Genomic DNA, 13470 nt, shown 5'->3' with positions numbered 1-13470 from the left:
AAAGCTGATTTTAACTCCTATACGCATGATTTCTATTAAAGCTGATTTTAACTCCTATAGGCATGGTATCTAGTTATTAAAATCTGATTTAGATCCTATAGGCATGGCTTTTAATTGTGTGGAAGTAAAGCAAACAGAACTTATTTTAAACCAAAGCAGATCCTATAGGCATGTTATCTAACAAACACATTTGAATCAGCATGGATCCTATAGGCATGGTATCTACCCAATTTTACAATATATAACTACCCTCCCTTTTTTACTAATCACCGCACTGTTTGTTTACAATAATTATTACATACCAATGAATTGAATAAAAATTACATAAATATAATAGAAATTAATATATAGGGAGCCTAAAGTAGGCCCAAATGATTTCCAAGCCTCCAGTAGTCTCAAATGCCCAAAGTTCATAGCCAATCCTATGTCTAGGTGTGTCACAGTTCCCTAAGGACCTCAAGGAACCCGGACAGTGCTCTCACCTAGAGCTTTCTCAAATAATAACTGATTTAGGTGCAGTGTGAAAATGCCAGCCCTGACATGCCAAAGTTCAGAGATTTCTCAAGGGTATCAAGGTAGTACACATATCAGAAGGGTTGGACCTAATATTCTAAGATTAAGTCGAAGTGCATGATAGTTTGAAAGAGTTTAATAGAAAGGTCTTAGGAGTGAAAAGAACTTCTGAAAATCATTAGTGATAAAACAGTTTGAGGGAAATTGTGAAGAAACAATTTTGCTATCAGAACAAAAGACAGAGAACAAACAAACATTAGGAAGTAACTTTGGCAAGCAGCTTTCACACAAGGGAAGAGGAATTGGGAACATAGAGAGTACACCTTAATAGAGCACACAGACAATAGGATACATAGAGTTTTGAGGGGGTTATATAGAACTAGTAGGTAGAATGCAGGTCATGCAGCAAAGATCACAACAGAAACATGTTGAAGTCATTCTAGGGAGAGTAATTAACTTTGAGGGAGTGGGGTAGAACAAGAAAAGACTTAGATGGGCATGCTAGGCAAGTATTAACAAATTAAGGCATGCTAATTACATAGAAGCAGAGTTTAGGAACAACAGTAGTTAGCCAAACAGGCCTAGTTACATATGTAGATCTGTTGAACAAGACAACAAACAAGCAAGCATAGTGGAAACATGTTGATCATAGATTTGAGCTGGGTGAGCAGTAAATAGAAGCAAGAATGGACATCAGGCCACATGAACTAAAGTAGTAAGTAAACACATAGGTTTTGATTCTTAAAAATTAATCAGAAGCATACCTAGTTAAAGAAAGAAAACACAAGATGTGAGCAAGGTATTGTGCAATTCCTAGCCTTGGCTTGCAGCCGGCTAAAATAACAGGGATCACAAGCTCACTTGTCTTCTCAGCCTTTCTCTCTCAAATAGACCCCAAGAATATTAAGGAAGCATTGAAAGATACAGACTGGTTTATAGCTATACAAGAAGAGCTCTATCAATTTAAGAGGAACAGTGTGTGGAACCTGGTTCAACGACCTACTGATAGAACTATTATAGGAACCAGGTGGGTATTTAGAAACAAACTTAATGAGTTTAGAAGCACGTTTGTAAACTCGACAAGGCTTTGTATGGGTTAAAGTAGGCTCCCCGTGCTTGGTATGAAAGGTTGTCAAAATTCCTTCTAGAAAATGGCTTTAAAAGAGGGAAAATTGAAACACTCTTTTTCTGAAGAAATAAGGAAGAAAACTGCTCATTGTGCAAATCTATATTGATGACATCATCTTTGGAGCAACAGTTGACTCTCTATGTGAAAAATTTGCAAAACTCATAGGAAGTGAGTTAGAAATGAGTATAATGGGGGAACTGAATTTCTTCTTAGATTTACAAGTGAAGCAAACTCCCAAAGGGACAATGATAAGTCAATAGAAGTACATTAAGAAGCTGCTGAAGAGATTTGAAATGGAGACATCAAAAATCATTGACACTCCTATCGCCACAACTACTTGTCTAAACATGGATGAACCTGGTTCCCCTGTAAATCAGACCATGTATAGAGTTTTCATAGGGTCAATTCAGTACCTCACAGCAAGCAGACCAAATATTGTTTTTAGTGTGGGTCTTTATGTGGGGTTTCAATCCAATCCAATGGAATCTCATCTGAAAGCTGTCAAGAGAATCCTAAGATATCTCAAAAGGGATGTAGAACCTGGTTCTCTACTATCCCTCAGGAGATAACCTTGACTTAATAGGGTATGTTGATGTTGACTATGCTAGGTATCTGGTTGATAGGAAAAACACTTCTGGCATGGCACTTTTTCTGGGTTCATGTCTGATTTCACGGGTACAAGAAAAACAAAACTTAGTGGCCCTCTCTACCGCAGAAGCTGAATATGTGGCTACTGCATCTTGCTGTGCTCAAATGTTATGGATCAAACAACAGTTGGAAGATTTTGGTGTGTTCTTACTATGTGACAATGCTAGTGCACTCAACATGGCCAAGAATCCAGTTCAATACAAGAAAACAAAGCATATTGATGTGCGACATCACTTTCTCAAAGACAATGTTGAGAAAGAGCACATATGCATGAAGTTCTGCAGCAAAGAAGATAAAATTGCAGATATATTCACCAAATCCTTGAGCAGAGAGCATTTTGAAAGCAATCGCTTGGCACTAGGGTTGATAAAACCCAAATGAGAACCTGGTCCCTCAATGATTGGCTATAAAGGAAATGTACATGTAAAATTAGTTAAAAAGTATTTTCTGGCAAAGTCTAGCTCCTCAAACCATTACAAATAGACACGCATGATGATTACAGAGCAAACAAGCAGCTAATGCACTGCACGTTGGTCAAAGGATGAGACTTATATTTGCAAAATCTGTCAGAAACTGGTTCCCTTGACACAACTTAGTAGTTCCTTTGTGCTCTCATGCACAACTTCTTAAATGACTAAAATGGTGCCACGCCATTAAATTGTCAGTTTCCCTCTTTCCTGCTTTTTGAACGCAAGCGTCTCACAGAGCAAACAAGCAGCTAATGCACTACACGTTGGTCAAAGAATGAGACTTATATTTGCAAAATCTATCAGGGAAACTGGTTCCCTTGACACAACTTAGTAGTTCCTTTGTGCTCTCATGCACAACTTCTTAAATGACTAAAATGGTGCCACGCCATTAAATTGTCAGTTTCCCTCTTTCCCCCTTTTTGAACCCAAGCGTCTCATCTGAAGTGACCCCAATACCTAAAATTGATACCCATTCCTAACCGGTTTCTCACCCATATTAATTAACTCCTCTCACAGTCACTTTCATAACTTTTCACATCAAAGAATCCAAAATTCCTCTTTTCTTCTTTAAACAAAAAAAAACTCTTCTTCAACCCACTTCACTCCTCCATGTCTGAAAATCTTTTACAAGAATAGGATCTAAAGAAAATATGTTGTCAATAGCTACTGAGGGAACTTTGGTTGGAGGTTATGAGATTGTATCTGAGTCTCAGGTGGAAGAAAATGGTGCAGAGGTCGAGGGTAGGGAACGGGTGCCTGTCGAAACTTTGGCACCTGACAGTACTACTGAGGAACCAATTGAGTAACATGATCCCTCCGCCCAAAAGGAGCCCTCTGCTTCTACTTGGGATAAAATCCCTGGTTCTCCACAAGAACTCCAGGTCAGTATTGATCCTTCTCCCTCTCCTCATTTCTATGAGCCATTAATAAGTGTGGTTCCTGAGATGTGATCTTTGTCTAAGGAGGAGAAGGAGGATAGTGAAGAAGAAGATTATGATAATATGGCCCTGGCGAGCTTTATTAGTGCTAGGAGTAGAAAGGCATATCCCCAGGGGTCGTCGTCTAAGAGACCCATCACGAGGTTGCAAAAGAAGGAAGAACTTGAGTCCGTCTTAAGAAAAAGTAAAAAAAGAAAAAGGAAAAGAAAAAGAGGAGATTGGTGAAAAATGGAATGGTTGTTAATGAGAAGGTAGTGGCTCCTGCACTAGTCATGAATGTGGATGATGAGGTAGAAGAGGAACCTGGTCCCTTGGTTCATAAGTTCTCAAAGAAACTTACTGTTCCAAAGTCCAAGAGGGAGTCCTCTATGAGTGAAAAGGAGTTGAGGAAGGTTGAGGGTGAAAAATCTAGTGAGAAAGAGGATGAGAAAATGATTGAGGAATACTGTGAAAAAGTGGCTGAGGAGTCTGCTGAGAAGATCTCCAGGAAATCTGTAGAGAAAGGCAAGAGTGTAAGAAAATCAGTAAAATGGAAGGCTGATGCCAGTGAGGAACCTGGTTCCTCCAAGAAGACCAAGGTTGGTGATACCCAGGACGCTGGAAAGGAAAAATTGAAAAACCAAAAGGTGACGTGGGGCGTATATAAGGAAGCTGAAGGCAAGGAATGCCATTCTCGAAAGTCAGCTCAGTCAGGTTCAGGAGGAACCTGGTTCCAGTAGACAGAGGTTGCTGGTCTGACAAGAGAAAATGCCGACCTCAGGAAACAGGTTGAGAACCTGAAGGAAAGAATGATCAATGAGCAGGGGTTAGCCAATGCTTAAATGGACATCCTTCTTAGAACCATTGGCTCCTTATCTGGGCCTTTCCTCTTCCAGTGCTCCCTAAAAATATCCCCTTCCCAAGTGTCAAGTTCTTAGTGTCTGTCTTCTACTTCTAATAATGTTTTATGATTGGTACTTTTGTTTTTGATGTTTTTATTTTGTGGATATGTTTGGAAACAAAGGAAATACTCCATGCTTAATTATCCAAAATTAATGAAAGCTTCCTCCTTCTGCTGTGTATGCCTTGCTCTTATGTTCTGTTTTCAGTCATGTTTGTGTGTACATATGTGGCATGAGTTAACTCAGCTGGACTTCTTTTTACTTATTGCATGTTACTGATCATTTTATGATGCCAAAAGGGGAAAAATAATCGAGGGGGAACAAGATGGGGAACAGATTCCGGGGGAATACAGGAAATGAGAATGCCATTCTGGTTCTTAAGGGGAACTTGAATTATAAGTTTTCCATAATCAAAAAGGGGAAAATTAATATGTTATATGTGTATCCCTGTTATGTTTTGATGATATAACAAACTTACTGTTAAGAACCAGATAAGGAACCTGTTACACATCCTCAAGAACTTAAAGATCAACATGTCTCCAGTTTGGGATATGTTTCAAATCTCCAGAGTTGAAGGAAGAACTAAGGGAACAGGTCCCTACCAGTTCCCGAGGTGACTATACGAAGTCAACTCTCCGGCTGGAAAAGTTGTTGCCTGCACATGCTATAGTGAAGAAATAGTACAGCGGTCAACTTTATGGGGAATGCCCTTCACCTAACATGCTTGCATCATCCAAGTGATGTCACAAATGAGATATTAACATCAAGCAAAGGTAAAACAAATCACTTGCACATCAAGAACTCATCAAGCATTCTCTTAAGTCTGTGTTAATCTTGCAAGTGATTATCAAGGGCATCAAGAACGAAGAACAACATAACCAAGGACCAGTTCCATATATTGAAGTTATTACATGTCCTTAGTTGTGTTGTACCTTTGTTAAAGAAGTCTACTTGTAATTCCTACTTAGCTTACTTAGAAGCATTATATAGGAAACCCTTTGTAAATCATAAACCCTTATGTTTGTGTCTTGGCTAAAGTTAGTCGAGTTGTGAAGTCTTTGTAATAGAGTTATTACAAAGTGGCTTGTAATAGTGTTATTACAAGTTAGTGAGTGATTACGCCATTATAATAGAGTTATTACAAATTGGCTTGTAATAGTGTAGTTACAAGTTAGTGAGGGATTAAGAGGTTAATTCCTAGGTTACAATAGGTTGTAATCTAAAAGTTGCTCAGTAGTGAAGTTGAAATCCTACAAGGGTAGGTCGTAGTTTTTAATCCTGTTGAGCTGGCAATTTTCCACGTACATTTCCTCTGTGTCATTTACTTACTGAAGTGTGAGTGTGTGTGTGTTCTATTCAACCTGATAGAGAACCTGGGTCTCTATAGAGGTTGGTGGACCCTTAAATTCTATCAAACATGGCATGTGAGGCCACGAAAGGAGAGATAACTTTGCTGGACTGGTAAACACTGTCGGGACAACCCAAGAAATGAAGTTCTACGTGATCAGAGGGGATATGAGGTACAACGCTTTGTTCGAAAGGCAATAGGTCCACAACATGAGGGCGGTGCCTTCGACCTTATACCAGGCGTTGAAAATTCCCACACCGGGGGAGTTAAAATAGTCTACGGAGAGCAGCCGACCACAAGGGAAATGTTTTTTTCAAGGAGGTGATCCCGGTACCCGCGATCTCAATATCAAGAAGTGCGTAATCGTTCGAAAAATAAGAAACTAAATAGCAATCAATGATACCGGCCTCAGCCAAACTAGAGAAACAGGAAGAACAAGGAGTGGATGTTGAGGACGACTACATTGTCACGAAATCATTCATAGCCCCCGATGACACCAACGCCACCAAATCAATGGTCGAGGAGGTGGAGCAAGTTATATTAATCGAGCACCTACCGGATCGAAAGGTATACCTGGGCACGGGGTTAACCCCCATTCTCAGGAAAAAAAATTATTAATTTTCTTAAAGTTAATGCCGATTGTTTTGCCTGGTCCTATCTAGACATGATAGGGATCCCACCGGAAGTAACTACTCATAAGTTGAGTTTGGATCCAAAGTTCCATCCGATCAAGGAGAAGAGAAGGTCGCAGTCCGAGATCAAACACGCATTCATCAAAGATGAGGTATCCAAACTTCTAAAAATAGGTTCCATCTGGGATGTTAAATACCTGCATTGGTTAGTTAATGTAGTGGTAGTACCTAAAAAAAGGAATAACCTTAGAATGTATGTAGATTATAAGGATCTAAATAAGGCATGTCGGAAAGATTCTTTCCCTCTAACTAACATCAATCGAATGATCGATGCAACGCGATGGCCAGACACGAGATACTCAGTTTTCTTGATGCCTACTCTGGGTACAACCAAATTCAGATGGACCCGAACAATCAAGAGAAGACTTTTTTCATAACAAAGTTCGGCACCTACTACTATAACATAATGCCGTTCGGTTAAACAACTCCGGTACCACATGCCAACGCCTAGTGAACCGGATGTCCAAAGAAAAAATAGGAAAATCAATGAAAGTTTATATTGACAATATGTTGGTCAACTCCCTGCAAGCAGAGGAACATTTGAAACATTTGCAGGAAACCTTTGATATACTAAGGAAATATAACATGAAGTTAAACCCAGAGAAGTGTGTTTGGGGTCAGTTCAGGCAAGTTTCTCAGGTTCATGGTATCTAATCGAAGGATAGATATCAACCCCGAGAAAATAAAGGCCATAGAGGATATCACCATAGTTAAAAATGTCAAGGCAGTTCAAAGACTGACCGGGCAGATAGCCGCATTGGGTCAATTGATCTCGAGGTTGTCGGATAAGAGCCATCAATTCTTCTCACTATTAAAATATAAATACAATTTTTCTTGGACTCCAGAATGCCAGCGAGCTTTGGAAAAACTCAAATGATACCTGTCGAGTCCCCCTTTGTTGCACACTCTGAAGGCAGACGAACAATTGTACCTCTACTTAGTAGTTTACGAGGTGGAGATAAGTGGTGTCTTAGTCCGGGAGGAAGAAAGTACACAATTTCCTATTTATTATATAAGTAGCACCCTAGGTGATGCCGAAACAAGGTATCCTCACCTAGAAAAGTTAGCACTTGCCTTACTAAGCACCTCGAGGAAACTAAAACTGTACTTTCAATGCTACCACATATGTGTCGTAACCTCTTACCCACTAAGGAATATCATGCATAAGCTCGAGATCTTGGGTTGGCTGGCCAAATGGAACATAGAGATTAGCGAGTATGATATCGAGTACCAAACCCGGACTGTCATAAAATCTAAGATTTTGGCAGACTTCATGGACGACTTTACACTATCCTTGATAACCGAGGTTTAAATGGAATTGTTGCTCACCTCCAGGACTAATTCGTGGATTTGGACCCTCTTCATAGATGGTGCATCCAAAGCAAAAGGGTCCGGGCTCGGTATCGTGTTAAAACCGCATGCGAGCAACATAATTAGAAAGTCTATTAGAACTCTTAAATTGAATAACAATAAAGCCGAGTATGAAGCTATGATTGTAGGTCTAGAACGAGTTATGAGCCTCGGGGCCGAAGTGATTGAAGCCAAATGTGACGCCCTCCTCATCATAAATCAAGTCAATGGAACATTCGAAGTAAAAGAGGAACGGATGCATAGGTACTTAGATAAATTGCAGGTAACCCTGCACCAATTCAAGGAATGGACTCTACAACACGTACCTTGAGATCAAAACAGTGAGGCTGATGCACTGGCCAACTTGGGGTCATCTGTCGACTCAGATGGATTCAACTCGATGGCAGTGGTAGAGATGATGAACTCCGTGGTAGAAGAAGGTCACACTGAAGTAAACTCAACAAGTTTGACTTAGGATTGGATAAACAAATACATAGACTACCTGAAGACAAGAAAATTTCCATCGGGTCCAAGGAATCGAGAGCCCTATGCACCAAAGTTGCCCGATTTAGCTTAGTTGAAGGACATTGTTCAAAAGATCCTTCTTTGGGCCACTGGCTAGATGCTTAGGTATGGGAGAGACCAAATACGCCACAAGAGAAGTCCACGAGGCCACTTATGGGAACCATTCGAGGACAGAATCCTTAGTTTGGAAGCTAATCAGAGTCAGCTACAACTGGAATGAAATGGAGAAGGATGCGAAAGAATTTGTACGGAAATGCAACGAGTGCCAAAGACACTCCCCAATGATTCATCAACTGGGATAGATTCTCCAACCGATCCTGTCACTATGGCCGTTTATAAAGTGAGGAATGGATATCGTCGGTTCCCTACCATGGGCGCCTGGTAAGCTTCAATACATACTATTCATGACCGATTATATTTTCAAATGGGTCGAGGCTTAGGAGTTTGAGAAGGTCTGGGAGAAAGAAGTCATCGACTTCATCTGGGATCACTTAATATGTTGATTTAGGATACTGGTCGGGATCGTTTGTGACAACGGAAAATAATTCGTCGGTAGCAAGGTAAGTAAGTCTTTTGAAGACCATAAGATCAAGAAGATATTATTAATGCCTTAGCACCCTAGAGGGAACGGGCAAGCGGAATTGACGAACAAAAAAACTATACTCCAAAACCTGAAAAAGAGATTGACGGTTCAAAGGGAAAGTGGAAGAAAATCTTGCTCGAAGTCTTGTGGGCATACCGTACGACTTTGAAGTCGAGTATCGGGGCGACACTATTGTCTCTAGTCTACAAAGCGGAAGACTAAATACTACTTGAGGTAGGGGAATCGAGCCTCGAGTTCCAGTATGATACTGAAGTGTCAAATGGAGAGGTTATGACCACGAGCCTGCAATTATTGGACGAAAAGCGAAAAGCTGCCCTAGTCTAATTGGCTGCCCAGAATTAGCGAGTAAGAAGGTACTACAACCAAAGAGCGAACCATCAACAATTTTAAATCGGGGACTTGGCATTGAGAAAAGTAACACTACACACCAGGAACCCAAATGACGGGAAACTGGGCCCGAATTGGGAAGGACCGAATAGAGTTACCAGAATAATTGGAAAAGGATTGTATAAACTCGAATTGGGAAATGGTGTACAACTACCGAATAGCTGGAATGTGGCACACTTAAAGCGATACTACCGATAAGATACGAACTCAATTCCCTTTATAATTTCGTTACATTACGGACTAACTTATGCAGGTACTCGGCCAAGGGATAATGTGACTGTTAAGTCTGAAAGCACAAGTAGTACTCTTTGTACCTTGAACCAATTTTATCCCAAAATGGGTTTTTCGGCAAGGTTTTTAACGAGGCAACAACAAAACGTGCTACCTTAGTTTTGAAGACCAGCCGTAAACCAGAATGGTTGATCGTTTGCACCAAACCAACAGTATGCGAGCCCTCACAAGTTCAGCCTCAAATATTAGGGGCCATTACCCCCAGGTTAAGATCTTTGAAAAGAGAAAATTTTATATGTCAAAAGCCAATGCTTGGTGATTAGGATAATGATCAAATGAACCGTACCCATGTAGCCCACTCTAGCCATGGCACAAGGCTTATGCGCCTCCGATTATGTACCCTACATATAAAACAATGAAGGAAATATCTGCTTCCCTCATACTTTATTACTACGTATTTCGCTTTGTCGATGCGTCACGTCGAATCCGAGATCCTAAAGCCCACGGGCTACCTCGACTCGAGGACTATTGTCCGATATAAATAAAATTGTACGGCCCGGGCTATCAAACCCCGGAGGTACCGAGCCTATTAGGAAGTGCCCAATATGAAAGGCTACGGCCACCGTAAAATAGCTCGAAGCTGTCCGAAGTCTGTACTTAAAAGGTAAGGCCCTTAAGTATAATTAGAACCTATTAAAGGGTTACCCTCAACAAAAACATTGTCGTATATGACTGAAACACTTAAGCATTCTAAAGGCCTTTGATTTTATCCAAATTTTGAAGCCACGAGTAATCTGGAGTTGCCATCGAGATCGGGCCCCATTCGTACATCTGAAGAACGAATGCTCTAGATTACTTTTGATTCTATGCTAAGGAACTAAGGACTATAGGCAAGTAAAATGACAACCAAATGCTGAAAAGTAAAATTCACAAAAGGTACAAGGAGTAGACATCTTACCCGATCCAGTGTTTGTTGTGCCTCGTTGAAGAGGCTCGATGTGCCTACTTCATTCATCTTCGCCTAGTCCTCCTCAGTCACCAAGCAACGAAGATAGTTGGCCACACTTACCGGAGCAGACAGCACTTGGGCGTCCGCCAGGATAGTAAGAATGATCGTTCTTTTATAGTCATAATCCACACTCGGGGAAGGGAACTGCTTCACTAGCTTTAGGCTTGAGCTCGGCTTGCCCACTCCCGATGGCACATCCTTTTTAGGACCTCCAGGTGACTAATCCCGAAATAGTCCTCTAACACGGTCAAGTCCATGTCATCGAAGAACATGTTGAGGGCATCATCTGCGCCCCATTTCGTCTCGTTTGATTTATCTTTATCGGCTTGAGCATCTTCAAGCATAGACTTTGTGTGGGATGACATCTCCACGATGTTGATGACACCGGCTAGTTCCTTTGAGGTAGGAGCGGTTTCTCGGGAGGCTTTGGCTTCCGATTCTCCTTCTCGTCCCCGAGCTAGAGGGGATTGACCTCTTTGCCACCTTATCCAGTTGCCTCCTGCTCTCCCTCGTCAATGGTCGATTTGTGAGCAATGAACTCCAGATCATCATCCTCGAGATAATCCCTGAACCGAAAGAGGGAATCAGGGTCTGGTACCTTGTCTTTGGTGTTCTTTTTATTACTTTTCCGAACCCGAACAACTACCCTCTTTTTCTTCACCTCGGCATTCGAGGATCTAGAGGATTTACTCCTTTTCTTCTTTTTCTCCTCCTTGGCGGCAGCTCCAGGCTGTCCCAAAGCAGAGGGTTCAACAAGCGAGGAAGGGGCCTCGTCCTCATCCAATGGCCGAAGCTCGATGGTCTTGGGGAACCTGTAAAAGGGAAAAAGACTTAGCAAAAATAAAAGTTAAGTATATAAATATAATTATTCAGGTAGAAGACTCCCCGTGGGAATGGGCCTCCCATTTTCCCTTCGAGAGCTTGCGCCATTCACGCTCGAAGTAAGACATTTGTTTGCAAATCCCTTTGATCCACTCCTTGAAGCGGGGGACTGCATTGGAAACTTGAGTGACCGCTGCACAACGGTAGACACAGGCAATTAGAAAAAGAACAAAAGGAAGTACCAAGCACTTGAGAGGGAGAATACTTACGGGATGAGTTCCACTTTTCAGGGAACGGTAGAAATTCGGGGGAATGAGGTCTTCGGTTTTTACCCAAATGAACTTTTCCTGCCAACTTCGATATCGATCTTCATCTATGCTTGAGAAAGGAAATTTACTTGCTCAACGAACGAGCTTGATCATCCCCGCTCGAAAGATTCGGTGAATGTAGAGACGAAGCAGGTGGTCGAGGGTGAACCGAATTACTTTGATGTTGTTTATGAGGTGGCGGAGGAGGATTAATATCCTCCAAAATGACAAGTGAATTTTTCCAAGGCAGACCTCATACCTTTTGCAGAAGCCAAGGATAATAGGGTCCATCGTGGCGAGTGTGAAAGGGTAAGTATAAACACTTTGATGCCCCTCCACGTGAGTGATGATGTCTTTGTTGGGCCTGGGAATGACTACCTCCTTGCCCTCTAGTTGTAGTCCACCCGAACTGTGGGGAGTGTGTCCTCGGTAAAGGAGCATATGTACCTCCACACTCCCTCAACTCGGTCATGTTGACAGGAGGCCTTCTCGACTTTGAAGTCATTTTTAATGGTATAGCCTCCGGGAATGAAGCTCTTCAAAGGAGGCTCCTGGGCTACTTTAGGAATGGCCACTTCGGCATCCGTGGCTGGGTTGGAAGTTGAAAGGGGATTTGCTGAGGCATGGATTTGGAAGTGTTGCCATTGAATTCTGAAAAATATGAAGGTTTGAAGATAAGGATGAAGATTTAAAGATGGGGATGAAGGTATGAAGGACTGGTTTGAAGATTTAAAGAAGAAGTATGAAGATTTGAACATGAAAATATGACGATCTAGGAAGCAATGTATGAAGATTTGAAGGGGTTAGAGTTAAATGAAGAATTCGAGGGTAAATCAATGGGCTCTAGAATCGGAAAGTGAAAAAGTGAAAAGGGGTTGGAGATTTTATAGAAGAAGGATAATCAATGTGTGACGTTTCGCATTCGGGGACAGTCAACCGGTGGCTGACATGTGTCTGAAGTCAGAACGACGTGACTGATGGGACGTTTTGCTGACCCGCCAACTCGGTTGTAACGTACAAAAGAAGGAATCAGGGTTAATTTATTGCTTCACATCGCTTCGATAAATCTACTCTCCAGAAAATGAGGGGACTATCTATGTACGGGTAAAATCGGGGACAAAGTTTTCCCTAATTCCCCAATTCCCTGATTAAAGAACGAAGGGGAAGCACAGATCTGAGATCAGGGAAAAATGAACGATATATCTGAGATCGGACACAAAAAAGAGATGTTCCCCAGACCAAGTATAACTTCTGGACCTTAGTAGACGCGATGAACGGTTATGCATGACGGATAGGGGGCCGTAATATTCACCTCAATCGGATATTACGGCGCTAATCTCGCTCAGTATCAATTATAGATCAACAATTACCGAGAAAAGAAGATTTTTACCTTTTTTAGATTTGTATTACAACTGAAATTATCCTACTATATAAAGGGAAGTTTTTCTTTAGTCTGACACATTGTAATACGCAGTTCAAAGTATTAAAAGTTTGCTTTTGTCTTCTAGCTATTGTTTAAGGCATTACTCATTTGTTCTTTTCTTCACTCGCGACCGAGCCTATATTGAGGTTTCAATCGAGGGGAAGTCCTACGGTTCAATCTAAGATCAGGCTT

General features: G+C 41.4%; 1 protein-coding gene across 1 annotated transcript; it reads left to right on the top strand.

Moving 5' to 3' along the window:
- Positions 1-3931: 3931 nt before the first annotated feature.
- On the top strand, positions 3932-4417 carry LOC138877506 (uncharacterized). Its single transcript, XM_070157119.1, has one exon. The coding sequence runs from the start codon at positions 3932-3934 to the stop codon at positions 4415-4417; it is 486 nt and encodes a 161-aa protein (XP_070013220.1).
- Positions 4418-13470: the final 9053 nt, after the last annotated feature.

This window comes from Nicotiana sylvestris, chromosome 9 (genome assembly GCF_000393655.2).
Source record: "Nicotiana sylvestris chromosome 9, ASM39365v2, whole genome shotgun sequence".
Taxonomy (NCBI): Eukaryota; Viridiplantae; Streptophyta; class Magnoliopsida; order Solanales; family Solanaceae; genus Nicotiana; species Nicotiana sylvestris.
Note: the sequence above shows the minus strand (reverse complement) of the source record. Positions and strands in the feature narration are given on the sequence as shown.